This window comes from Panthera onca, chromosome C2, assembly GCF_046562875.1.
Source record: "Panthera onca isolate mPanOnc1 chromosome C2, mPanOnc1 haplotype 2, whole genome shotgun sequence".
Taxonomy (NCBI): domain Eukaryota; kingdom Metazoa; phylum Chordata; class Mammalia; order Carnivora; family Felidae; genus Panthera; species Panthera onca.
Genome location: NC_138347.1, coordinates 10963974 through 10991896, shown reverse-complemented (window position 1 = coordinate 10991896; position 27923 = coordinate 10963974). Strand labels below are relative to the sequence as shown.

The following is a 27923-nucleotide window of genomic DNA, read 5'->3' as shown; positions in this document are numbered from 1 at the left end:
GTGTCCCCAGAAACCCTCCTACCTAACAGAAGTCTCAGTGTATAAGCCTTGCCTTTCCAGCGTATCACACAGCACAGGTATGAGAGAAGACAGACATTCCCAATAGTTAAAAAATAGTATTTCTTTGGGGAAAGGAAACAGATTGTATCAGGGCAAAATCACACGTGGCTAATTTCCTAGAGTTTGACCTAAAAGTGAATAGCTTTGTGGATACAATTCGTATAGACCTTCAACACAACTTTGTCTTCCAATGGTTACTATGGAATACTGACTTCCTGTGAAATTGGTGAGGATGTAAATTACAGTCATGAAGAAGGGATTGGTTTCGGGGTGACAAACACCAGGAATTGGGCCCCCTGGAAATGGACAACATGGTGGCCCAGAGGAGGAGGTCCCCAGGCTTGCCAACGACACTAAATCCTTTTGTGCCTAAATCATCAAAGCGATAGAGAGAGATTTCAGGAATGACGGAGAGTAAGGGGCCAGGGGCCCATAAGTAACATACAAGCACCGATTAGTCCCTCAATAACAATTTGAACATTCATAATTATTTAGCGAGCGCCTGTCTCCGACCCCTCCTCCCCATGCCTTGTCACCTGCAATCTGAACCCTTGCAAGGGTCCTACAAGACAGATATTTCTATTTATAGAATGAGAAAGGAAAGCTTGGAGACAGCTCCAGGGTCTTTGTCTTCTGACAGGATAGTAAATTGCTAGGGCTCCATACAAAATGCTATAGACCGGCTGGCTTAAAACTTCAGAAACTTGTTGCACACAGTTCTGGAGGCTAGAAGTCCAAGATCAAGGTGCCCGCAGGGCTGTTTTCCTCGGAGACCTCTCTCCTTGGCTTGGAGACAGACGGCCATCTTCTCGCTGTGTCCCCACGTGGTCTCCCTTGGTGCACGTGCACCCTTGGTGTCTCTTGGGTGCGTCCAAATGTCCTCTTCTTACAAGGAAACCAGTCAGATAGGATCAGGGCCCACCCGAAAGGCCCCATTTTAGCTTTATCACCTCTTTAAAGGCCCCATCTCCAAATACATCCTGAGATACTGGGGGTTGGGGTTCTAATACACGAATACGGGAGGGACACCATGTAGCCCAAAGCAAACAGCAACTAGGGTGAACTATGGGGAACCATGGGATTGGAGAGTGGAAGATATATTTTCATTAATGGCAGACCGTGGAGGGCGGGGGGTGTGTGTGGGGGTGGGGGGTCAGAGGGTGAGGGATAGCTCCCCAAAATAAGCTGTGAGGAGAGAGAGCACCTCTCCTCCCCTCCTTCCTACACGCCCTCCCTTCCATCTCACGTGGAGGCTGGAGTCTCTTCCACAGGTCAAAAACACCACGTTGCTGTATTCATTGTCTTCACCCTAGGGTCTAAAAGACAGAGTTGTAATAAGAGACCCGGCCACCCCCACCCCACCGCAGGGCCAAATCAGAGCGCTGGACAGCTGCTCCAAACACAACATCATTCCATAGCACATAGTTGAGGTGGGGTGTGTGGAACGGGGCTAAAGTTACTTGAATTCTTTTCGAGGCTGACATCTTTGCAACCCGAGGCACAAAAAGCCCTCTCTCTGCATTCAATTTGTAGCAAAGTAAACAATTTGTAGCAAGTAAACAGGGTGCTCATTGTGTTGGTGTTCTGCGGCCTGAGCTCCAAAGAGGCCTTTTGTTTTAAAGGATTATTTTAAAATTCTTCCTTAGCTGTAAAAAGTTATTTTAAAAACCTTTTCCCAGACACCCCCATACCTCTCCTAAAAAAAAAAAAAAAAAAAAAAAAAATCAAAAAACAAAAAACAAAAAACAACCCACCTACATTTATGAATAACAAGGAATGGTCCTCTGTGGCCCTGACTTCTAGTCCGGCCAAGTCCACGGGGTTTGTGGGGGGCTTTGAGGTGCAGGCGGGCTGTGAGGGAAGAGGAGGAAGCGTGATGACAGGGACAGCGTCCGCGGGAACAGATGAGCTCCTGCCGTGTCTGATATTCCTTGGGAATGATTTGGAGGAGGACGCAGGGTGGTGGTGGCTTTGCACAAACCCAGGGGGCGTCATTCGCCCTGGCAAAGCTGAGTCATTTGTCTCACCTGCAGGGTGACTGGAACCCCTGCAGGGGAGTAAAATCGAGGTACACGGGGGCCCAGCCCGAGTACTATCACACCGTCAGTATGATCCCAAGTGCCCCCATGGGCACCGTGAGAGTGACCCCTTGTGGCCAGTCCCCCAGGCCCGGTGGACCCCGTGGTCAGCCTTTCCGGAGGCGGCGCCAGGCTGCTCCACAGGGGCGCTGCAGCACCTATCGGGTCCCCCCATCTCCATAAACAGGCCTCGCTACCTCACAAGAAGCTTCCGCCGGCCCACGGCCCGTGGGCCGGTCCAGATCGAAGGAAGATCCAAGTCACCTAAGTCATGTCCCTCCTTGCACAGGGGCCATGCTAATCTTCCCTGTGCTTTTCCAATTTCAGTATATGTGTCGCCAAAGGGAGCAGTCGTGTCCCTCCTTATGGAGAGAAGGGAACCGAGACCGAGAGAGAGAGGCCAGTGTCCAAGGCCCCGCAGGAAGTGAAGGGAAGAGCTGGGTGAGTGTCCCTCCCTCCTCCCTCCGCCAAAGCCTCCTCACTGTGACCCCTGCCTTCTCTGCTGTCAGCTAATTCCTCAGTTTCCACGGTGAGAACAGGGACCCTCTGTCCGAAGGCATTCGCTCCCATTACAATAGAAATACGTTAATACCCTGTTTCAGACCCATTCTTAGGAGCAGATTTGGCAGGTGAGAAGGTGAGACCCTAAGCTGTTCTGGGTGGTGTGCCCCTCCCCCCCGCCAGGAAGACAGGCAAGAAGCAGGGGGAGGACAGAGAGGGGCCCAAGACAAGTTTGCACACTACACAATATTGCCTCCATCTGGCCTCGCTTGGATGGTCTGAATGATTTTGATATTATCCAGAAGACTGAGGATGCTGACCAAAGACTTCTCCAGATGCTCAGAAGTTGTGCTTCCAAGCATAATTCTTGGCTCTCCGAGAACCACAAGTAATTGATGACACCCCCCGCCTTTTCCACATCCTATTCTTTCCAGCTCCCGAACAGATAGATTTTCTTGTTTGTAGACTCATTCATTCCAGGCTTTGCGGTAATCTCAGAGTTGACAAACGCAAAGGCAGTGTGGTCGCATTCATCTGCGGTCACCTGGTCCTCATTAGGGCCATCGGAGGAGGCCAGGGACTGGTTTTGTGATTAGCGATTCCTCCTCCACGCCGGCCTGAGAGCTCTCAGCAGCCTTTTGTTGTTTGCATGGAGGCCTTGGAGAGCTCTGCCAGGCTCGGCTCAACATTTTCCACATGACTGATGGCATTCAAAGCTTTGCAATCCCAACAGGCAAATTTCTCGACTGGCTTTGTTTCTCGTTGGTTCAGGTTGGAATAAGAAGGCTCTTTCTGCCAGGAATGTCAGTGTGTGGTTGAGAAGTTGGCATTTTTCTATAAGGAGGCAGGGAAGCCAATTGGTAAGTGCCTGGGTGCCCGGGTGCCCGGGTGCCTCGTGCCAACAGTCAGAAAGGTTATTTCAGTATTTCTCATTCTTAGTGGGGCAGAGACGGCGTGTCCTAGGGACACGGTGGGCCCACAGAGGAGGGTCTTCCTGGGGGGGGGCTCATGCCGTCGTGAGCCAAGCTGTCGCAAAGCTCTGCTTCGTGTGTTTTCCTAAGGCCACGAGGGGGCTGGGTTTGGGGCGGGGTGGAGGGCGCTCTGGATTTGTCTTCCATTTCTGCAGCTGTGAGAATGGCTTGGCCTCTGCCAAAGCCTTTTGTTCCATTTTTCTCTTGCTTCATTGGGACATTTCCGGAACCAAATATATCCAACTAGTCCTCAGCTTCAGGAGGTAATTGAATATCCAAATGCTGATCCTTCCATTGTCCAATGACCAGAACCAGCTGAAACACCCAATTTTGCAAAGCATTAAGCTCCAGTCTTTTCCCTCATTATCTCTTCCAATTATCACGTCTTCACATCTTTTTCTTATTGAGGTGTGTGAGGCCCACATGAATTCTGAGAATTCTTATATTAAATTCCATTCTTCGGGCATACAGATCTCTTCCTCTTAGGGTGTTTTGTCCCACTGTACTTTGACATGGATTCCAAAGTCTGCATCCTACCGAAGACAGACTATTGTAATTATTATTTTGAAACGGACACATTTCTCAGCTCTTGGATCTGGGCCTGAAGATAAACACGGGTACTCAGGGGCCTTGAAACCCACACTGTCAGCGTGCTGATCCTTGCAGGCCTGTTAGATCAGTGCCAGACTAAACATAAAGCTGGCGCTCCCTCCCCAGGCCAACACTTTGGGGCTTTTGTCAACTGGGCAGGAGTGCAAATCCTTGAAGATTCTCTCCATGGAAAGCTTATTTCTTTATGTCCTTTGGCTCGGACCTTGGCTGGGGTTGGCCACGTGGCCTTGAGCTGCCCTGGGATGCCTTGACATTTCCTCATTTGGGCCTCTGGGGTCTTTGCCCTAACTAAGATGCATATCTCGGGGGGCGGGAAGGAGGGGTGACCGTGCTCTTGTTTCTTGGCCTCTGGAATTGAGAAGAAGCTTTGGGGTAAGGAAGGGTCCCAAGCTCCAGGCCGTGCCCAGTTCCTGACCAGACAGGTGGAAGGGGAATCAGAGAGGCAGGTTGTGGAGGGGTGATGGCAAACAAGCGGGGAGTGTGAGTTTACTGCCTTGTGCTAAAGGTGCATCTGATGTTACTTGGGAGTCACTGAGCACCTGGGAAGCTGCACCCCTTTACCTAGTCTGGGACCTCCAGATAGGCAAACTCATCAGCTCCGCAGACACATTGGTGATTGGAAACCCGACTGTGTCCGATATGGTGATATTCCTGCCTCACTGAGTATCATTTACAACCCTCCTGAGCTGCCCCTGGCAGATCCTGGCGGTGCAGGTCAGTGCCCTGGGTGGTGGTCCTCCACGGTTCTTCTGATAGAGACTACCTCTCTAGTCCTCCCTGATGCTCCTCCTGCTGACTTCCCTTAAAGTTCCTATATCCCCATCTCACTCTCCTGACCAGAGAAGACGTGGGGAGAACCTTCCTCTTCAGGGAGGTTCTCCCCTCTTGAGTTCTTAATCTCCTCTCTTGCCCCCCCCGGGTGACAACTGCTTCCCGGTGGCCTGTCTCTGGGGACTGTTTTCCATTGCCTTTCAAATATAGAATGTGTTCCTGAAATAAGGGAATCCCAACACACATTGTGACTGGGATGATGTGGAAGGCAGGTGCAAGGAGAAAGGAAAGGAGCTGGGATGGGTGGGGGAAGGCCAAGTCACCCATCTTGTCTCAGAAGAACCTCGGCTAGGTTCCATGCCATCCTGAGGTTGTCATGGAAACCACAGGGCTATAGAGTCAGACCATCTTCCTTTGGTGGCGGGGGGTGGTGGTCCCAGTCAGGCTGATGGGGGAAATGTGCATGATGTTTTGTGATGTCACCATTCACCCAGACAACAGCCAAGAGCAAAGGCCCAGAGGCCTCACCTTACGCTCCAAGCATGGGAACCATGCTCATTTACCTTTGCATGTCAATGTCAAGCACAGTTTCAGGCTCAAAGTAAAGACCCAAGAAGTGCTTGATGGTCTGAAGGAGCTCGGGCTGCCCAGGACCCAGATGTGAGAGGCAGAACCAGAGAAACAAGACAATAAGGCACTGGGTCCAGGGTCATGCCTGTCTTTAGACATTGGGTCAAGAGGGCCCCTAGAAAAATGAGAATCATTAGAATCCCATTCATATATTTTTCTTTGTCAATTTTGAAATAGGGAGTACTCATATTTACTAGTGAAACACCATGAAGATGTAGAAAGAAACAGCTCTACCTCCCTTCGTAACCCTTCCTCCTCTCTCATCTTGGTAAGCAGTTTTCTTTGCTCTTGGAATTCTAAGATTTCACCAAGTTACATCTAGGTGTGTGTCTTTACAAAAAAAAAAATAACCCTGTCTGGGACTTGGCCCTTTCCATCTACAGCCTTAAATCTTGTATCAGACCATGGAGATTTTCTTCTGTTATTTGCTTAAATATTACTTCTCCATCTGTTCTTCTCTTTCCCCCTCCATCTCTCCTTCTGACACTCCTCTTATCTGAACATCCTATCTCCTGTTTTGTCCCTCTAAATCCCTTGCTATTTCCTCCTGTTTTCCAAATCTTTGTGTTTTCATATTATGAGCTCCTTCTTCCACTTGGTCCCGTGGACCTTGAGCTCACTGATAAGCAGTGATTGTCCTCCTTTCAGTTATTTCCCACGTTTTAAAAATAAAACATAGGGGCTCCTGGGTGGCTCAGTCAGTTGTGTGTCTGACTTTGGCTCGGGTCATGATCTCGCAGTTCGTGAGTTCGAGCTCCGTGTTGGGCTCTGTGCTGACAGCTCAGAGCCTGGAGCCTGCTTCAGATTCTCTGTCTCCCCCTCTCTCAGCCCTTCCTCTGCTTTCTCTCTCTCTCTCTCTCTCTCTCAAAAACAAATAAACTTAAAAATTTTTTTTAATAAAAATAATTTTCTTTTAGTTCCAGGAAGTCCTTTTCTTAGACTCTGTGTCCTCTTGAGAATTCTCACTACCTATTCATTCAAACCCCTTTGGTCTGTCCTGCTCCAACAGGGACCTCTTGGGCTGAAGGCTGCATCTTTCTCCCCCTTATCCCAGATCCTTAAGTGTTCCTGATTTTGTAGTCTACCAGCAGGCAGATCAAGGTGAACACATTTGTCAAGCAGTGGCAAAACCAGCAGGCAATGAAAGGTTCAGCAGTTTCTGCTCTCAGGAGTCAACAGTATACCAACTGGTCAACCATTTCTCTGTAGATCTGAGCAGGGTGTCCTCTCTTTGAGCTCCTGGGATCAAGTTCCCATCTTTTTTTTTTTTTTTTAATTTTTTTTTTTTAACGTTTATTTATTTTTGAGACAGGGAGAGACAGAGCATGAACGGGGGAGGGTCAGAGAGAGAGGGAGACACAGAATCCGAAACAGGCTCCAGGCTCTGAGCAGTCAGCACAGAGCCCGACGCGGGGCTCGAACTCACGGACCGTGAGATCATGACCTGAGCCGAAGTCGGACACTCAACCGACTGAGCCACCCAGGCGCCCCTCAAGTTCCCATCTTAAAGAAGATGGAGGGTTGGGAATTATGAACACAGGTGGGAGAATTAGCTTCAAAGAGGAGGGAAATATTCCTTCTTCTGACCTACAAGACTGGCAGAGAAAGAATATGAGTATAGACCCTATACCTTTGTCATTTTGTGGGCACTAAGTTATGGGAGTTCATGGTCAATGATGGAGATGGGCTTGGGTAGCCATTTGAATGCTTCCTCTAATTCAAAAAGAAATAGCCACTGAGCTATTGCCTTCAACCTCCCAAGGCTTCTATTTGTCATGGTCAAGTCAGGCAGTTTGTGGCTTGAGTATCCCTTCCATGTCTTACACTGTTAGGCGCTCTGAGGAGTGAAAGAGAGTCAGAAGGTAGAGTTCCCACCCCAACATGCTTCCCTGTCCTTCAAGGACCTATTTGGTTGCCACGTTCTGATGGGCCACCAGGTCTTTGGGTCTTCAGGAGGAGATTCCCAAGGGGGCAGCTCTTCTACACAAACTTGGTGGTGCAGGGTGGCTCGGCAGGAAGGCACAAGGCTATAGCTTTCCTGAGAAGTCCTTGGTTTTCCTGTCTGTGGTGAAGGTAAGACTCAGGAGGAGCCCAGTTCTGGTTGGGGTAAGGTGGGATCCCTGAGAGGAAGGCCCAGGGGAAGTCACAGCCAGACCTCAAAGGGGAGTCCGTGTCACCAGGAGCGGGTACCTCTGATGGAGCCAAGAAGACTGACCACATGACCACAGTCTTTGGCCGCCATTTCCAGTCTGCCGAGGCTCAGCCAGCAGACAAGGGATATGGCCCAGGCGTCCCGAGGAGGCAGAAGTCACCACACCAAGAATGCTGAGATGTCCCCTCTGCCTTGAGGTTATAAAACCGCCACCACATCATACTCTCAGAGACCATGACCACCTTGGGGTCAGGGAAGAGAAATCACAGAGACTTAGAACTGGGGTTTACTTATTTGTTTATTTTCTAAAAAGACTGAGCATAAGTGGGAGGACTTTTTAGATTTAGGATCTAGATAATAAAGCAGATCAGATTAGAGATTAAGCTTTTCCCTTAACCGGCAGTGAAGATGAAAAGGAAGACAAATAAGTTTTAGACAACATAATGGAACTAGTTTTATTCCCCACACATCCAGGTTATATAGGGAATTTGGAAACACACACACACACACACACACACACACACGCTCACATACTTTCATGTCTTTTGATTCTTTTTTTCTGACCCCATTGGTTAGATGACCTAAAATTTGTAGGAGAAACCACAAAAAGGCAAACAACCCCACTAAAAAAAATGAGTAAAGGACTTGGATAGACATTTCTCCAAAGAAGATATACAAATGGCCACAAAGCTCATGAAAAGATGCTCAATATCATTAGTTACCAGAGAAATGAAAATCAAACTCACAATGAGAAACCATTTCACACCCACTAGGATGGCCAGATCTTTAAGAAAGGGAAAATAGCAAGTGTTGTTGAGACTATGGTCAAACTAGAACCCACATACACTGCTGATGGGAGAGCCACTGTGGAAAACAGTGTGTAATTTCCCAATACATTAAACATAGAATTACCATCTGACCCAACCCATTCTGCTTCTGGGTGCATGCCCCCCAAAACTGCAAACAGGGTTTCAAACGAACACTTGATCACAAGTACTCATAGCATTTTTCACAATATTTTTCACAACATTTTTCACAATAGCCAAAATTTGAAAGAACCCAAATGCTCATCAAGAGATGACTAGATCAACAAAATATGGTCTATCCATACCATGGAATGTTCTTTAGCCATAAAAAGAATGAAGTACTGATACATGTTACAACATGGATGAACCTAGAAAACATAATGCTAAATGGAAGAAACCAGACAGACAACCACATATTGTATGATTCTGTTTATTTGAAGTGTCCAGAATTGGCAAATCCATAGACCCAGCAAGCAGATTAGTGGTTGTTAGAGGCTGTTAGGGAGGGAGAAAAGCAGAGGGGCTGCTCAGTGGGTACAGGGCTTCCATTTGGGGTTATGGAAAGTTCTGGAACTGGATCATGGTGATGATTGCACATTATAAAGATACTTAATGCCACTGAATTGACAACACTTCAAAATAGTAAAATTTGTGTTATGTGTATTTTACCACAACTTTTAAAGATCCTTAGGAGAGGGGCATCTGGATGGCTTCATCAGTTAAGCCTCCAACTTTGGCTCAAGTCATGATCTCACGGTTTGTATGTTTGAGCCCCGCATCGGGCTCTGTGCTGACAATGTGGAGCCTGCCTGGGATTCTCTCTCTCTCTCCCTCTCTCTCTCCGCCCCTCCCCCACTTGTTCTCTCTCTCTCTCTCTCTCTCTCTCTCTCTCTCTCTCTCAAAAATAAATAAACTTAAAATAAAATCCATAAGATGAAATGTCTTGGCTGGAATATTTACCCCATATTGATAAAGCTTGTATCCTTTGGATGCTTGCTGCATGTTAGGGTTTTGTGTGGACCCTCTCATTGGGTCCTCATAGCAATCCTAGGAGCTGGTGTCATTATTCCCATTTGCAGGGGAAGGACACAAGCTTACAGAGCTAAAGTGACTGACCAAATCCCAAGGAACGTGACTCAGGATCCCAGCGGTGAGGTGAGAAAGAGCGAGGGGCTGTGAAGTTCTCCGATCTCCTGAGGGCATCGGGTAAGAGTTCGGGACGCACACCAACTTTCGATAGTAGAGGAAGATGCTCCCCATATCATCGGGGTGAGGCGCGGGAGGCACTGTTGTAATCACTTAAAGCTTTGGTCTCTGACGAATGGCAAAACAGGGATGGGAAAGGGCATCTAGGAGGAGACACCTTCCCAAAGCCTGTTGGAAGGAAGCCCAAAGTCACAAGGACAATCGTCCATGGAGGAGGAACTGGTGTTCCCTGGATTGTGACTTAGGGGCCTCCTCCATGGAGAATGTGGGCCCGACTCGAGAGATGCCACTTTTTCAGGGTTTCCCCAGCCCTGGAGGCTGGAGTCCTCTCTCACCAGTGCTACACATCAGTTCCTACAAAAAAGGGCCCAAGAAGACCTGCTGAAAAAGAGCAGTGGGGTGACACATGGCGGGGAGGGGGGGGCACCGTGCATGAGCAGCTGTCTCCTAAAGGACTTTAGGATGACGGCCAGCTCTGTCCCTGCTACAAACTGGTGGCAAAAAGTCCAGTCGAAGGACAAGCTTCAAGTGTGGGTGTGATGAGCAGAAAGGGTGTGCTCTTGGCATTGGCTACCCCACCGCTGGGCCGCCGTGCCTGGGTCCCCAGTGAAATCCCATACAGTGTTCCCCTCCCCGAGGATCACCGGTCAGAGCCAGCTCTTTGGAGAGCGGTGATAAGGATTCTCTGTTTGGGCAGTAATTGGCATCAAAGCCACGGTCTGTCATAGGACATCGCTTGACTCCTGTCCTTGCGAAAAAAACTTTCTGATGAGATTATCGCTTGGGCTTCTTCTGAGTTACTAAAATAGAAGTGGCAAATACTTTCAATCGCTCATGCCAACCCCTATTAATTGTAATGGCTTCCCGGGGTGAAGTGTGGAGAAGGATTCTGAGCTCACGTCTAAGACTCAGGAGAAAAGATAACCACTCTTGATTAGTGATGTCTGCAATGGGCAGATAACAGGTACAGGAGTGGAGGTGGCTGGTTCCTATACTGTGGGCATCGCTGCTCTTGAATGATGACGGCTCGGCCGTGGGCTGGGATGAACACCCTCGCTGTCATCGGGATTCACGGAAAGAAGTCCAAGGGCATTCATGCCCTAGAAAATCTCCGGAGGTGATGATCACTCTCTTCCATCCTGGGGGTGGAAAATAAACCTCCCGGAAAGACTCCTTTCTTCTCCATTATTTTGCGCTCCCGAGAAGGGCAGCGGGTCAAGGGCTATTTCCTCCGCTTCCCCCAAGGAGCGAACTGATTGTTGGCCAGAGGGGCCTCTTTCTCCAAGGCTGTTCTGGAACTCTTATTTGCCCAGGGCAGCTGCAGCCACACAGTTTGTTTCTCGTCATGGAAAGCTGAAGCTTCTCAGAGCCCAAGCTAAATACTGGCTGCGGCAGAACATCCAGTTTTTTTCATGAGCCCCCGGTGAATTGAAACCCAGAAGCCAGAGGCACACCTGCCAATTATTACAGTTAATTCTGTGCAGGCTTGACTCAGGAACCAAGACAGAGAGTTCTGTTTGCTGCTGGGGGTGCGCGGGGCGGGCGGGAGCGGCCGTGGCCATGGGCTGTGAATACCCCCTGTGTGTGCCCAAGCTGGTCCTGGCAGCCACGGTGGCCTCCCTCGCACCGGGAGTCTGGCATCCAAGTGGGACTTCAGTGGGGCCTCCTCCCCTTGACTCTGCATCTGCAATCAGAGATGGTAACTGTCAAGAACTTTTCTTCCTCCTGCTGTATGCCCCAGCCACCCACCTTCCCCTTAAGAACTCGGCGAAGAACACTTCTGTTTATTTTTTTCCGACGAGAAGGAGAAAGAGACACTCAGCTTGAAACCGTGGGGTTTTTCTGTTGACTTTTCTCCCCTGACGCGTTGCCTCCTAAGATCCTGTCGATCTGGCCAGAGAACAGTCACCCTTTGTGCCCTAGAAGCTCCTTGGGTGGTGGGCCACCGGTCAAGTTCTAGCTTGGTCTTGCCTGCCTCGGGGGGGGGGGGGGGGGGCTTGATTCTGACTGCTCAAGGCTCTCCTAAATTTCCCCAGGCCTCCTTTGTCTGATCAACTGATTCGTCCGTTCATTGGTTCATTGGTTTCTAGTGAGGCAGGTAACTGGGCTGGGCGTTGGGAAGACCGTGGAGAAGAAGCCAGATTTACTGTTCTCCAGGGTCGAGTGAGAAAGTAGACGGTAAGTTATAATTACACGGTAATTGAGTACTGTCATAGTAATGCTAGGAGGGGATACACAGGGAGCTGTGGCCAGAGTCCTAGGGATAGAATCCAGCGCTGTTCCTCAAGAGGGGGGTGAGTGCACGTAAGACATTATAGCAGCACCTGGTGTGTGGTGCAAACATATCAGAAAGGGACTTAATCTAGACTGGGGGAAGGTGCCATCAAGGACATTGTCCCCAACTTCCTTGGCATCTGAGGGGAGACCAGAAGGGCGAGTGGGAGGAGTCAGAGGGTAGATCTAGGCAAGCGGGACCGCAGGTCTCAGGAGAAGAAAGAGCGTGTAAAGGGCGCCGGGCTCCTTCCAAAGCTGAGAAGACTAGAGAGGCTGGAGCAGGAAGAGCCGCGGGGAGCCCGGCTCGGGTGACCACATGCAGCCCGGAAGCCACGTGGACGGGAGCCTCCTTCTTTGGGGCTCAGGGAGTCCGTGGGGGTGATTAGCAGCAGGCGTGGCACCCCCATTCCTGCTCTCGTCCCATGGCCCTGGATGTTGTCTTCCTGTTCCTCAGAAAGACCAGTCATGGGCCAACTTGATGGCCCACGTTGGACACTATGCTGGGGCCAAGATGGTGATAAGCGGCGGGTGGACCCAGCGGTGGGTGACTTCAGTGTCCAGAGGAGGGAGCCGTCACCTCTTCCAGCTAGGCAGGGGCCCCGGGGGCACGTCTGGAGGGGACACTTGCATTGCTTCTAGAACAACAAGCCTGCCAGTCGTAAAAAGTGGGGGGCAGAGCGGCGAAGGGCGTGGTCAGCGGAGGGAATGTTTCACCGAGCTGCACGTCCACTGACCCTACAACATTCAGGCCTCTTTAGTGATCCGGGCACTGGAACCGCATGTCGGTATGAAACCTCTCCTGGTGGTGCAGGAGCGGGGGGCTTCATTCCAAACATTGTGCTGGAAAAGGACGTAGCCGGGAGGGGGCAGGGTTGGGCTGGTCCCTCTCGGATGAAAACCTCCATCCTCTGTGACTGGCAGCGACAAAGGATGCTGGGTCATGACTTCTCTGGCTCTCCCATGCAACTTAGATGTGCCCTCCCGGGGAGATTTCTCCACCAGAAAACTGATCTACTAAACCTCATACCTGCCGGGGTCCAAGGGGCCCCTGTGCCCCGTGCTCCCCTCTGGCCTTGGCTGCAGCAAATGTCGCCTCACCGTGGCCCAGCTCCCCGAGCCACCTTAATCACACGGTATAAGCATCTATTTTAGTTACACAAACAGAGTTGTCTACATTTGGATCCCGGGGCTGGCTGCAGGAATTTGTAAACAGCATGGTGTACGCGTCTCGAAGCAACTTGCCAGGACGCACTCTTTCCCACTGCCTGTTGTCCAGTTTTCCCTTTTATAGAGAGTCTGGCTGGGAAAGAGAGACAGAACTTATTTGGGAATAGAGGACAATCTCTCCGGCAAATTCCTTTCTCCCACTCTTTCAACCACTACCTCCTTTTCTGAAATTTTGAGGTCTGGTGCAAAATTAAGACTGCTCTTGAGTTCTGGGTTCCTCCTCAATGCTAGCTTCTCAAAAATATAAATCTAAACTCCACGGAAAACAAACTTGGGGAGAGTTTACTCCCAGAAGGGTAGCCAGGAATTTTGAATTCGAGGCAGGTTCTAAAAACGACTGGACACTGCTGTCCCTATCATAGCCAAGACCCCATATGACATCGTGACGTCCCTCTTCAGCTCCAAGCAGGGGCTCGTAAGGTTCCAAACTAATGACATTCTTGGAACCGCAAAGAAGCGGTAGCCTCGAGGGGGAGAGGGGCATTCCTTTTTCTTTTTTTTTTTCCAATTTTCATTTAATAACGATTAATGAAGCATCTGTTTGGATTAGATGCTACATCCGGCACGGGGAGCCTTAGAAGGTACACGACACAAACCCTTGGCATCAAAACCCAGCAAAGGTGGGATGTCAGGACTCGTTTTGATAGACCTGGGATGGCAGAGGGAGTTGAGGTTGACTTAGTACGCATCTGCTGAATGAATGAATGAGTGAATGAATGAATGATAGGTCTGTGCTGGAGAAGGAAGCCCTCTACAGTGACTGAAGTCAAATCTTCATCTGAAACTCAACGCAAGGTAACTTTCGCTCAAACTTAAAGCTAGGGTCACAAACTGTCCCGCCTTGCCTGGGATCGAGGCGATTCCCAGGATGCAGAATGCAAAAGAATTCCCAGACAAACTCGGTACAAGTTGGGCCGCTGGTTGTAACTTCAGAGAAAAGAGAACTAGGTGGTAACCACAACCACAGATCTGTTTTAACTTCATCTCCGCAGAGAACTGCAAAGCAAATTCATGGCTTCTTATCATGCAAAATGCAGGAAGGGTCTGGAACAGTTATCTGCTTCTCAAGAACATCCATATATGGAAAAGTTGAAGTTAGAGTACCCCGCAATTTTAAACAGTTGATGTTCAGTGAAAAGGTTCTATACTCTACCTAGATGTCGCATTTCTTTGCTTTTTGCTGTCAAGGGCAACCCTTTTAGAAACGCGAGCAGATGTTAATATTTAATGATTTGATTTCTAAGAAAGCAAGGGATGTCTGCTATTTAAAAAGAAAAAAAGAGTTTAATGTGCCAGCAATGCTATAGTTGAGCCGGAGGCATGCACGGTGATAGGATAGTATGAGAATCAGCGGAGAAAGCTTCTGTGAAAAGTCTGGCTGGTCCGCGCCGCGGGAAAAGCTCAGCGTTGGCGCCACCTGGTGTCCGCTTTGCGAGTTTTAGGTATAAAACCCCGGGAGAGGCACACTGCTCGTTTTAATGCTCAGAAAATGACAGGAAGGGCCGCTGTGGTCACCCCAGTCTTGTATGTATGTTGTACCAGGCGCAGCTGTGTAAAACAACGACCTATACCTTGGTCCTTTATTCTAAAGCCTTTGAGTCCGAGATCATGACTTTCCCAGCCATTTTTCCTTATCTGTCAGATGGGGCTCACTGTTAGCAGCCTTGCAGATTGGGGTAAAGACCAGAGGCATGGGACACAGAGTGCCTCGCACACGGCCTGGCACACAGTACGTTCTCAATAAATGCATAGCTCAGCCAGCAGCAATGGGTGTCGACATGATTGCTGGGCAGGAGGCCGGGTGAGCCTGGGAAAGTTGGCCAGGGGCTGTGACTTCAGATTGTATTTGAACTTTGGTGCTGGTAGCAATTTCCTGAGGGAAGACAGTGCATTAAGTGCAGTGTGAGAATCAGACAATGCAGCTGGAGCGTGGTTTCTTCAATGGCAACAAAGCACGAGGTCAAATTTCCCGGGCAAGACGTGCCCCTGAGGCTTGCATAAGGCTCTTAGGTCCTGCCCCACCTTTGACAAGTTTCCAGAGATGTCACAGAGCAGAGACAGCTCTGCCTGCCACTGGGAGACAGGGCAGGTAGTGACAATAACGGAAGGATTGCACTAAGGGGGAAGGGATGGTCAGGTCCCTCCTCAGCATCTCGTTCCTTCCTGTGTAGAATCAATGGGCTGGACTGCATCATCTTTAAAGCCTCGTATAGCACGAATCTTCTAGAGTCCTAGGGGTTCCCACCCGTGAATCCAAAACACGGAGGTTTGCTGGCTGGCGAGGAGACGGAGCACCTAGAATTTCCGCGCGTTGCAGGTCGGCACGTAAAACGGCACAGCCTCCCCGGAAACTAATTTGGCAGTTTCTTATCAAACTAAACACACATCTGTGACCTGACCCAGCAAGTGCACCCTTGAATGCCTATCCCAGAGAAATGAACATGTAACATTCACACCCAAATCTGTATGTCGATGTTCATAACAGCTCTGTTCACAATTGCAAGAAACTGAGAACAACTCAAATACCCTTCAGCAGATGAGTGGTTGAACATCTGTTTACTGGAGTATTATTCAGCAGCTAACACTGACATACACATGCACGGATCTCACGGCATCATGCTCAGTGGGCAAAGAGCCAGTCTCAAAAGGTTATAAACTGTATAGTCCCAGTGTAGAGCATTCTAGAAGTGACAGATTCATAAAGAAGGCAACCAGGGAATAAGGATAGGAGTAGGGGTGTGAGTAGGTGAGGAGTAGGGGTGTAGGGGGGTGAACGTAAAGGGCATGTAAAAGTTAGTTCCTCGATGGTGATGGGGCAGTTCTCCCCCTCATTGTGGTGCCGGTTCCATGAATCTAGAGGTCAGATGAAGTTGCATCAAATTATACACACGCACAGATGAGTCCAGGTAAAAACAGTGAAAATCTGAATTCAGTCTGTGGGCTAGATAACAGCACCATATCAGTGTCAGTTTCCTGTTTTGTTTTGTTTTGTTTTAATATTTATTTTTGAGAGAGAGAGAGAACCCAGGCAGGGAAGGGGCAGAGAGAGAGAGGGAGACAGAGAATCCCAGGCAGGCTCCGGGCTGTCAGCACAGAGACCAACGCGAGACCCCAGTTCACAAACCGTGAGATCGTCACCCGAGCCGAAGTCAGACGCTCAATCGACTGAGGCACCCAGGCGCCCCAGGTTTCCTGGTTTTGATAATATATTATAGTCATGCACGATGTCACCACTGGAGGAAGCTGGGTGAAGGGTACGTGGGACTCAACATTTTTGCAACTTCCTCTGAGTCTATCCTGATTTCGAAATAAAAATTAAAAAGAAATACATAGACTGGTTGCATGTAAGCGAGGAATTGCTAAATTCCACTGCCGACACCATCATTACACTATGTGTTAACGAACTTGAATTTAAATCAAATCAAATAAAAAAGAATGGTTGTATCCACCACCCTCTAAAATAAAAATCAAGGGGCCCCTGGGTGGCTCAGTCGGTTAAGCGTCCGACTTCAGCCCGGGTCACGATCTCGCGGTCCGTGAGTTCGAGCCCCGCGTCGGGCTCTGGGCTGATGGCTCAGAGCCTGGAGCCTGCTTCCGATTCTGTCTCCCTCTCTCTCTGCCCCTCCCCCGTTCATGCTCTGTCTCTCTCTGTCTCAAAAATAATAAATAAACGTTAAAAAATTAAAAATAAAATAAAATAAAATAAAATAAAATTAAATTAAATTAAAATTAAAAAAGAAATAAACCCAGAGCCTTGCCAAGGGCTCTTGGCAGTTAGGGCCGGCAGGGAAGAGGGCTCCTCCCACCCAGGCTGTTTTTATCAGCTGCACACAACTGAACACCTTTGGACTTAGTGGCTTTATGAGTCACGTACGCTTGAATAGTGCTGTGGGGACACAGTGTGGCTGTTTTGAACACCGCAGCCTCTGGTTTACATTTTGTTTCTCTAGCCCTAGCAGAGGGGAACCGATTATAAACACCCTGTCTATCAAGCTTGAAAGACCGTAAAATAGAAAGCGGTCATCAGGGGGGCGCCTGGGTGGCTCAGTCGGTTAAGTGTCCGACTTCGGCTCAGGTCATGATCTCACGGTCCAGGAGTTCGAGCCCCGCGCTGGGCTCTGTGCTGACGGCTCAGAGCCTGGAGCCTGTTTCGGATTCTGTGCCTCCTCTCTGTGCCTTGTTCATGCTCTGTCTCTCTCTGTCTCAAAAATAAAAACGTTAAAAAAAAAAAAGTTAGAAAGTCATCAGGAATTCTCCAGAGCTGGACAGCAGGTGCCCCTGAGCCCTCCCTTTCCTGGATGAGTGGTAAAGCTGTGCTTTCTGCTTGAGGTTGCTAACCAGAAGCAGAAACTTCCATTTTTAATTTTATTCTGTTGTGGTAGGAACATTTTGCATGAGATCTACCCTATCACTGATCTTTAAGTGCACAATACAGCATTGTTGACTCCAGGTACAATGTGAGACAGCAGATCCCTGGACATTTTTCATCTTGCTCTGCTGAAACTTCATGCCTGTCGGGTAGTAACTCCCCATTTCTACCTCCCTCCGGTGCCCGGCAACCACCTTTCCGCTCTCTGATTTTCTGAATTGACTCTTTTAGGCATTTCATAGAAGTGGAAACAGGCAGTGTTTGGTTTTTCTGTGACTGGCTTATTTCACTCAGCGTAACGTCCTCAAGGTTGATTCGGGTTGTCACGTAACAGAGAATTTTCCTCTTCTTTTTTTTTTTTTTAATTTTTTTTTTTTAATGTTTTATTTATTTTTGAGACAGGGAGAGACAGAGCATGAACAGGGGAGGGTCAGAGAGAGGGAGACATAGAATCTGAAACAGGCTCCAGGCTCTGAGCTGTCAGCACAGAGCCCGACGCGGGGCTCGAACTCACGGACCGCGAGATCATGACCTGAGCCGAAGTCGGCCGCCCAACCGACTGAGCCACCCAGGCGCCCCAAGAATTTTCCTCTTCTTAAAGGCTGGCTAATATTCCATTGTGTGTGTGTCGAGCACATTTTCTTCATCCGTCTATCTGTTGATGGACTCCTAGGCTGTTTCTGCATCTTGGCTATTGTAAATAGTGCTGCAGTGAACGTGGGGAAGCAGGTATCTCTCTGAGATCCTGATTTCAATCCTTTGGGGTAAGTCTCCAGAACTGGGATTGCTGGATCATATGGCAAGTCTAGTTTTAAATTTTTAGAAGACCGTTAGGTGTAACAACTGTACCAGGCTGCCTTTCCACCATCAGTGTGCAAGGGTTCCAATCCTTCCACATCTTGGCCAACATGTGTCTTTGGATGTTTTGATAGTGGCCATCCTGACAGGTCTGAGGTGAAGCAAGTTCTTGAAGCTACCACACTTTGGAACCCACCAAAGCCCTGGGGATGGTTTTCCCCGACAGGCAAGGAATCGTGGGTTTGTTCTAAATGTGCAAGGAGACATTTCTTGGAAGAGACTTATTAAGGGAACAGTGCTTGGGTTTAACACATGTCCCCCCACTGAGGCCGACCCTGAGTGTGTCAGGAGGGCAGGAGAGCTGGGAGTCTGTGGGGTGGTTGTTCCCAAGGGAGTGTCGGGTAGGGGGTGGGGGCCGTGGGAGGGGAGGGTCTCTTCTTGTTCTGCGGACTCTCCAGCCCCAGGCTTCTGTCTTGGAATTAGACACAGAAGCTCCAGGGAAAACGCACTCAACTCAGTGCCCACGTGAAGGGCTTGGGAATGAGGAGAGACGTCGCCAATGACCCATCTGGAAAGAATTTTGTTGGGCGCACAAACAGGACCTGGGTTCTCAGCAAACATAGGCCTGATTCTTGGCAAAACCAAAAAGAAGACCCCTTCCTCTGTCTCTTTCTCCACATCGGTCTGTTTTCCCCTACAAGGGCCCATGGGCCTTCCACAGCTCCTGGGAGCGAAGCCCCCATGGCTGTCCCTCGAACTCCAGGCCTCCCCTCTCACCTTTCCATCTAGTTTTAACTCCCACAAACGCTCATGCTGAGGCTTCTTCTTTGTTTGCTTGGATTCTCTTCCTCATTGAAAATCATCTTTGTGTAGTAACTGTAGTATAATGGTATAAAGTGTCGTTTCACTCCAGATTAATGCCCTAGGTAAAAATGCCACGGGCGATTCTGGGGTGACATATAACTCTCATACGTTCCATGCTGCCTTCATTTCCCCGAAGAGAAATTGCAGACAATGCCCTGCCATTGGGCCCCTGACATCTGCCTCTGTGTCTTTGGCTCCGCGTGCTTTGCTGAAGTTCAATCCTGTCAAGGAAAATAGAGCACGAAGAAGCTGAGGGGTCCTCTGGCTTTCCATTGCGAAGTAGCCCCCCTGTTTCTTGGTGGCCAGATTCTCACCCCCAGACGCACAAAGCCAGCAAAGTTGGGGGAGCACCTTGGGTGAAGGCGCCATCTGAAAAGGATACACTTTAACAAAGCCCAGTTTGGTCTTTCCAAAGAAGCATCTCACAAGCATCCTGTCTCCTTCGTTGCTAAACAAAAGAAGCCCCAACACGGTTGGGAAGTGAAGTTCTTGGTGAAGACATAAATGTTGGAAATGGTCAAGCTTGTGTTCGACTTCAAGAAGGGGGAACATTTGAGAAAGTCCTCAGTCAGACTGAGTCACTGCTCCAGAACCATTGTCACCTCTTTGAGAATCTGAAGCTGGGCACAGAGAAATCAGTTGCTCTGTAAGCAGCTGCACAAAAGCACCAGTGGTGTCTCAGCACAGCCAGGTCCAACTTTTAACAAAACCCCTTATGTTCGTGCTAAAACCATCAAAGGAAGTTTCCTGTTTTATGTCCCATTTGGAAACTTCAAGGATCGTGAGTGCTTTTGAAATGATGCAAAGTTTCCCTTCCAGGTATCTTTCTGATTGGAAGCATGATCTTGGTACCTTGTAAATCGATGGGGTTGTTTGTTTCATCAGCGCCGGACTCTAGAATTGCCGTCTTTTCCGGGAGTTTGGGAAACGTTGAGAGCTTCTGTTCAGCCAGACTCAGAAAAAAGCAATACAGACCAAGTGCGTGCTGTCATGGAGCTCAAGGTCTAGGAGAGACAAGAAAAGTAAACAGCCAGCAATAAAATAGGGTGGCTTCAGAATTCAAAGATGCCATGAACAAAGGATGCAGGCTGTGCACAGACTCCATGCCCGCTCTGAGTGGTGTCCTCCTTTTCTGTACTGCCCGACCTATGCTACAGTATGCGGGAGCCTTGCACAACTCGGACAATAAATAATGCTACGTGGAAAATAAAACAGGGGGAGTGGTGACTAGGGTGGATGTCAGTATTACAGATTGGGACGGCAGGAGAAAACCTGTCTGAGAAGATGTCATTTGAAGTGAAGAAGTGAGCTGTGTTAAGATCTGCAGGAAGAACATTCCAGGCAGAGAGAACAGCCGATGCAAAGGTGCTATGGCAGGCTGAGTAATGCCCCCTCAAAGGCATCTACACCCTAATCCCCGGAACCTGTGAATATGTTACCTTACGTGGTAAAAGGGACTCTGCCGTTGTCATTGACTTGGTGGTCCTGAGATGAGAAAATTATCCTGGATTGCCTGGGTAGGCCAAATACGATAACGAAGTCCTTAGAAGAGGAAGGCAGGAGGGTCAATCAGAGGGAAGAAGATATGATGGTGGAAGCAGAGGTTGGCATGATATGAGGAAGGGCCACCACCCCTGCCACGGAATTAGGGCAGCCTCTAGAGGAAACGAGTTCTCCCTTCAGAGTCTCCAGAAGGAAGCACTCTACCTTCACTTTGGACTTCTGACTTCCAGAACTTTAAGATAATAAATTTGTGTTGTTTTAAGTCACTAAGTTTGTGGTAATTTACTATACCCATAGTGTGAAACTAATACAGATGCTATAGCAGAAATAAGAAGAAGAGGGAAGCCAGGATCAAACTACAAAAGGAAGAAGAGGTCAGAGAGGGGACCAGGCATTCTGGACTTTATTCTGAAGATGATGGGAAAGCAGTAGGGAGGTTTATACAGAGAACAGCATGTTCTGATTTATGTTTCTAAAAGATCACCCTGCTCACTCCTGGGGAAGTGGATGAATGGGGACAATGAATGGAAAGCTGAAGACAGTGGCCAAGACATGACACTGTTCAGCCCTGAGCCAAGGCTGACTTGGGATGTGTTTTGAGGTGTCAAATTAAAACACAAAACCACTAGAGAAGAAACAAACAAAGCTGAGTTTTTGCTTTCCCGGCATAGGAAACAAGTTTAAAGAACTTGTCTGTGCAGAAATGGGAAGAAGTAGGCTCAGGGCAACAGGGAGAAAGTACAACAAAAAAGGGCAAGATGCTGAGAACAGGTGTCTGGATGGCTTAGGAAATGGATGGTGATTCTTCTTTGCATTTGGCCCTTATGCCAGTTAACAGCACAAAAGTCCCAGCATGTTTTTTCAAAGAGGTTGGGATGGGTTGCTAAGGTTCTGGTGGGTTCAGTGTCACTGAGTAGGCAAATTCATACATCCAGGCTCAAGAGTGTTCTTTGATGGGAGGCAGCCAACAGTATTTGCTAATGGATTGGATGTGGGAGTGTTGGTTTACAATTCTCCTTGGAGCTTCTCTGGTATAACCTGAAACCAATCCCTCTACTCAGAGGGCAAGGAGGGAACAAAGAAAGAGGCGGCTCCAGGTTGGTAGGTGGCAGTTTTAAAGTTCCAGAGGGAACATACATATGAGCCTTCCCTTAGGTGGCATCAAGGTGAGTAGATCCCTGCACCTACTTGCCAGATCTTAAAAGTTTATAAAGAGGCCTTAATTGGGTCTAGACACATGTACTGTGCAGGTGTTCTCAACACCCCATCACTATCTCAAGGCCATGTCTTTGGAGCAGCCCCTGGGAACAGGAAAGGAGAGCAGAACCCACATTCCAAGGACAGGGTGGGGAACAAGGAGCCCCCCTGTGCCCCAGTCCAGCTCACAGGTCAGTTGGTGGTCATACCTTTTCGATGACCTTTCCCAACAGGGAGGTGAGGAGAAGAGAGGAATCAACACCAATTCTTAGCATTTGGGCTTAAGAAACTGATGGAGCATTGGGAGGAGCAGATTTGGTGGAAGAATTAAAAGTTCTGCTTGGACCTTGAGGTTGAGATTCCCATTAGACATCCACGTGGAAATGTCAAGCAAGCATTTGGATATTCGAGTCTGAAGTTCAGAGGAGTGGACTGGTCAGGGGATATAAATTTACAAGTGAACTACATAACCATGGATGTTTAAGAAATCAACTTTATTGTGGTATAGCTTACACAAAATTATATGTACATTTTAAAAAATGTTTATGTGTTTATCTTGAGAGCAAGAGAGAGTGTGAGTGGGGGAGGGGCAGAGAGAGGCAAAAAGAGGGCTCAGCACGGAGCCCAACACGGGACTTGAATTTGCGAGCCTTGAGATCATGACCTGAGTCATGGTCAAGAGTCAGATGTTTAACTCACTGAACCACCCAGGGGCTTCTACATGTACCCATCTTAAGGGTACAGTTCAACGAATTTTGACAAATGTGTATACCCTGTAACTACCACCAAAATCAACGTATTGAACAATTCAGTTACCCCATAAAGCTCTCTCTGTATCTTTTGCAGTCAGTCTTCCTCTTACCTGGCCCCAGGAAACAACTGATCTGCTTTCTATGACTATAGATTACTTTTTCCCTTTCTAGAATTTCTAGAAATGGAATCATACAGTACAGCTTTTTTGTGTGTCTGACTTCCTTTGTTCAGGTAATGTTTTCGAGATTTATCCATGTTGTTGCACGCATCACTGGTTTGTTCCTTTTTATTGTTGAACAATTTTCGGTTGTATAGATATACCACAATTTGTTTACCTATTTATCTATTGAGGGATATTTGCGTTATTCCCAGTTTTTAGCTATTATGAGTAAAGCTGCTATGAACATTCACTTGTCTTTGTGTGGACATACTTTTTTCCATTTATCTTGGATAAATACATAGAAATGGGATTGTTAAACCCATGTGGTAACTTCCTAAGAAAGTGGCAAACTATTTCCAAGTGGTTGGACCATTTTATGTACCCACCAGCAATGTATGAAAGTTCCAGTTACTCCACATTCTCATCAACACTTGGGGTTGTCGGTTCTTTAAAAAGGACTCTAGCCGTTCTAAATTAACAACACAGGAAACAACAGATGTTGGTGAACATGCAGAGAAAGGGGAATACTTTTACACCATTGGTGGGAATGCAAACTGGTTCAGCCACTCTGGAAAGCAGTATGCAGTTTCCTCAAAAAGTTAAAAATAGAACTACCCTACAACCCAGCAATTGCACTATCCAAAGGATACAAAAATACAGATCCAAGGGGGAACATGCACCCCAGTGTTTATAGCAATGTTATCAACAATAACCAAACTATGGAAAGAGCCCAAATGTCTGTCAACTGATGAGTGGATAAAGCTGTGTTTTATATATGGAATGGAATATCAGTCAGTCTTCAAAAAGAATGAAATCTTGCCATTTGCAATCACATGGATGGAGTTTAGTATCATGCTAAGGGAAATAGGTCAGTCAGAGAAAGACAAACACCATATGATTTCACTCACACGTGGAATTTAAGAAAAAAAAAAAACAGATGAACATATAGGAAGAAAAAAAAGAAAAAGAGAGAGGGAAGCAAACCATTAAAGACTCTTAACTCCAGAGAACAAACTGAGGGTTGCTGGGGGGGAAGGGGTGGAGGATGGGTTAAATGAGTGATGGGTCTTAAGGAAGGCACTTGGTATGATGATCACTGGGTGTTTGTATGCAAGTGATGAATCACTAAATTCTACTTCTTAAACCAATATTTCACTACATGTTAACTAACTAGAATCTAAATAAAAAATCGAAACAAAAAACAAACAAAAAAAGGGACGCTAGCCGTTCTAGTAGGTGTGTAGAGCCATCTCACTGTGGTTGTAAATTAATTTCCCTAATGAGTAATGATGTTGAGCCATCGAGGGGTATAGAAAGAGATTCAAAGATAGCAAAAATGAAAACAATGAAATCATAATTTATTCCTTGAAAACCAAAACTTGTAGAGGAGAGAGTTAATTATAGCTCATTACTTGGGTCCTCAGAGAACAATATTTCTGTTACCACAGAAGCTCAGAATCTGAAGTTGGATTTATCCCTAAATTATGGTGTACTGGGAGGGTGTGGAAAAGGGGAAAGGATATAGACTTAGACTTACCTACCATAACAGGAGGTCAGTAGATAAAGCCTGTACAGGATATCTCCTAGCAGGATTGCCTTGAGGCAGACGGGCACTAACTGATTTGAAATTCTCCAAAGACAATTACCCAACTTTCTGCATTCCCCATTACTTGTCTTTAGCAGTTGTGTTCCACTTAAGGAAGCCTTTTGGTTTGTATCATAGTGGTGCCCTAAAAACAGTACTAGTAGCTTGGAAGGCAGGCTCAATTCTGAACCAAGTCTTCCATTGTTCTTACCTTTTGAAGGAGTTTGGGGTTTGTTAGTGCTGGATGTGCAACTGAATGACATCCAATTTTAAATCCAAAAGCAACCTCAACTCCCTGGGCTTTAAAAAACATATGCCATATGTAGGCAGAGGAGCTCTGTAAAGGTGTGGGTTGCAATTTGACTCTCAAAGAGAACATTTGCTTTTATGTACCTTGCTTTCTGGCAGATACCGTTTTACTCTCCTGTTGGGGACAATACAGAGTGAATTTATTAAGAGTCTTTTGCAGAAGCCAAGGTGGCTGAAGCCTGTCAGGGGGAGGCATGAAACATCTCTTCCTATTTTCATCTTCAGCCTACAGCTGATACTTGGGTCATATTTACACTCCGCTTCTGCATCCATTTTGTCAGGACCACATCTCATTCCAGTTGTGTGAATTGTGTACCAGGCCCTGAGTAAGAGCTATCTAAAAATAAACCACTAAGGAGCTATTCTTCACATCGTGCTAGAATGTTCTTTTCCTTGGTGAGGCGCAGTTAAGCTCTGCTTCTCACTGCCATGTCCTCTTGCTTATTTCTCTTAAAAATAACAGTAAAAGCTAATACATTAAACATTTCCTATCTTACTATGTATCAGGTTCTGTCCTTGGCGCTTTACGCTCATGATCTCATTTAATTTCTAGGACAACCCAGTGAGGCAGGAACTTTTATTCTCTCCATTTGACAGATGAAGAATCCAGAGATCAGGAACGCTAAGTAATTTTCTCACTTCGTTTCTCAGCCTCCAAAGCCAAGCTCTCAGCCTCTATGATGTCTTGCCTTCCAGTTCTGCCTCAAACTATGGAAGTGTAGACTTGCACAGTTTTGATTCCCCTCGCCTTTGCACTAAGAGAATTCAAGACACAAGTTAAGTGGCCAAGGCTGGCTTAGGAGTGAGCGAGAGATTGGTCTCTGTTCCTTGTTGCCACCAGCAGGTGGCACAGTTGCTCTGGTGGAATTTCCCTGGGAGCCATTTTGAAAGGCGTCCGTTTCTATGGAGACACTTTCAGCCCCAAAGAACCATCAAACCATTTTTTTCTAGTTGAGGTTGCCTAATCGTGTTCATTGAAGACAGTCTAGGTAGACAAACGGTGTTGTGAGAAGCTGGTGAACAGTTACAGAGATCTTTATATTTCTTTAGATCACACCTACTATGTTAACTACTACAATTTGTGGATAATTCTATATCCTAGCCATCTTCCTCTTGCCACCCAGTGCCTTTCAAGCCACATTGCTCAGAGCACCATTTGATGAGAAGATTCAGTTGTAAAACAAAGTTAATCTTACTTTGCACAGCTATGTGACAGAGGAATGGGCAACCTCATGACCTTCAAGTGATTTAGTGGTGTATCACTACCACATCCACCATTCAGGGTTAGATTCTAATCCTGGCTCTGCTTCTGTGTCATCCTGAGATGACCTTGGCCTCTCTGTGCCTGGATTCCTTAGCTGTAAATCTCAGCGTACCATTACATTGGGTTGTGACAATGATTGCATGAGACTCCTACAATTAAAGCATTTGAGAAGGGCCTGGCACATGGTAACTCTCAGAAGGTGTTAGCTCTTGCCAAGCCCCACTCTGTCCAATTTCAAGGATAGAGAAGGATCTTTTGATAAGTAGAGAGTGTTTAGTTCTTTTGAAGTCTTTACATACTTTACTGGACTTGCTTCTGTGTCCTTGGTATTATACCTTTATTGTGGCCAGCTTCCAATCTACAAGATAACGATGTTGCTCTAAAGTCACTTGAAAACTGTCTCCAAGAGGGGTATTTAAACAAAATTAGGTTCATGAGGAGGTGGTCAGGATAGGGGTGCTTGTCTGGAAGCATACTGGCCTTCCGCTCCAACCATACCCACCCAAAGCTCACCATGTTTATGTCACCTCTCTGGGATGCTCTCCCTGGGCACAAGTCCTGTGGGGAACAGCGCGGACCACGAAGCCTTTTCCTGAGGACGGTGGCTCACTGTGCCCAGGCAGTGTCCTGGGTGAAGCTGTCATCCAGCGGCCCGAGGGAGAGACATGTACTGCCCCTACCCAATGGCAGATTCCAAGCAGGCACACCCCATCAGGCACCAAGGTCACTTCCCAACTGCCGGTGGGTATTTAACTTTCCACATGAGATTAGATTAAACATTTGGGTTCATAAACGCCTAGATTGCAGATTGCAGCTTACAAAGGCTTGGTCAGCCACGAGCTGAAAGTGCCCGGCAGGCTGAGATTTATGCATGGTCCCCGAGAACTTGCCAACACCAGCCAGGAAGTTCAGAGCCGCCTGGCTTTGTAGTAGGGGGTTTCCTACCGCTCAAGCACTGCCTAGGTAAGCTTCTATTGCAAATTCTTTATTGTTTCAGAAATTAAGTAACAAAGCAATCTATTTCCTTTTTCAAGAAATTTATAAAAGGAGCTATTTTCCTGTTATAAGATGGCCTTTCCTTCCTTCTTTGTTCTCTGTCTCTCTGTTCTTCTCTTCCTTCTTCCTCTCCTCCTCCTTCTTCTTTTTCTCACCCTCCTCCTCACTCTTCTTCTCCTTGGTATTGTTTTCCTCCCTCATTTCTTCATAATTGGAGGAGAATTTTGAAAGCGTTTTTATGGAATGTTCATGGTAAATGCAAGTAATCATATCTTTTTCTATTCTTGGTATAAAAATGAAAGACTTCCCTGCCTTTCCAGGCCCCCGTGATGCTAATGAGCCACCATCTTTTAAGAAAAGATGAACTTTTAAGAGACGAGAACTTCAGGTTTGGGGATCAAAGGGGTGTTACTTTCCTCACAGTGTCCAGACTGTCTTTGTTGTGAATTACACACCCCTCTGACAAGCGCAGCTGGAGTTAGGGGGTCCTTATGTGTCCTGAAGATAGGGCACAACTAATTGGGTGTGTGTGAGCAGAAACCATGGTCTTAGTCTCATTTCTTTTACCCAGCTGAGCTGCCCAGTCAGAGCTGATTGAAATGGGGCATTGTTGGAATGTGCGACCTCTGCTAGGGCACAGTGGGTCCTGGGCGCTAGCTAGCCTGCGTGATTTGGGTTTCAAGTGCCAGCACAGTGGTCGACATGCAAGCCCTGTGACCCTGGACAGATGATCTAAGCTCTGTGGGCTATAGTTACTGCACCTGCCAAATGAGCAGGCCAGCCTAAATAATCTCTAGGGCCCCATCCTGGCTTTTGAGCAAGGACTACTTATTGAAA

The 27923-nt window shown here is 47.5% G+C and overlaps 1 protein-coding gene, 1 long non-coding RNA gene and 1 other non-coding gene across 3 annotated transcripts in view; 1 reads left to right on the top strand and 2 right to left on the bottom strand.

Annotated features, from left to right (window-relative positions):
* Positions 1 to 748: 748 nt before the first annotated feature.
* On the bottom strand, positions 749 to 2212 carry LOC132683966 (uncharacterized). Its single transcript, XR_009612489.3, has 2 exons — positions 1819 to 2212; positions 749 to 1376 (listed from the first exon to the last, which is right to left on the bottom strand). It is a non-coding gene; the product is annotated as an uncharacterized LOC132683966 (long non-coding RNA).
* Positions 2213 to 2341: 129 nt separating this feature from the next.
* Positions 2342 to 27923, top strand: part of KCNE2 (potassium voltage-gated channel subfamily E regulatory subunit 2) — a 32349-nt gene continuing 6767 nt past the window's right edge. The window contains exon 1 of the mRNA XM_078452810.2: positions 2342 to 2579. Coding sequence (XP_078308936.2) covers positions 2433 to 2579 — 147 coding nt within the window. The 5' untranslated portion in view covers positions 2342 to 2432. The remainder of the gene's footprint in view (positions 2580 to 27923) is intronic.
* Positions 2383 to 2487, bottom strand: LOC132684446 (U6 spliceosomal RNA). The gene has a single exon (XR_009612667.2). It is a non-coding gene; the product is annotated as a U6 spliceosomal RNA (small nuclear RNA).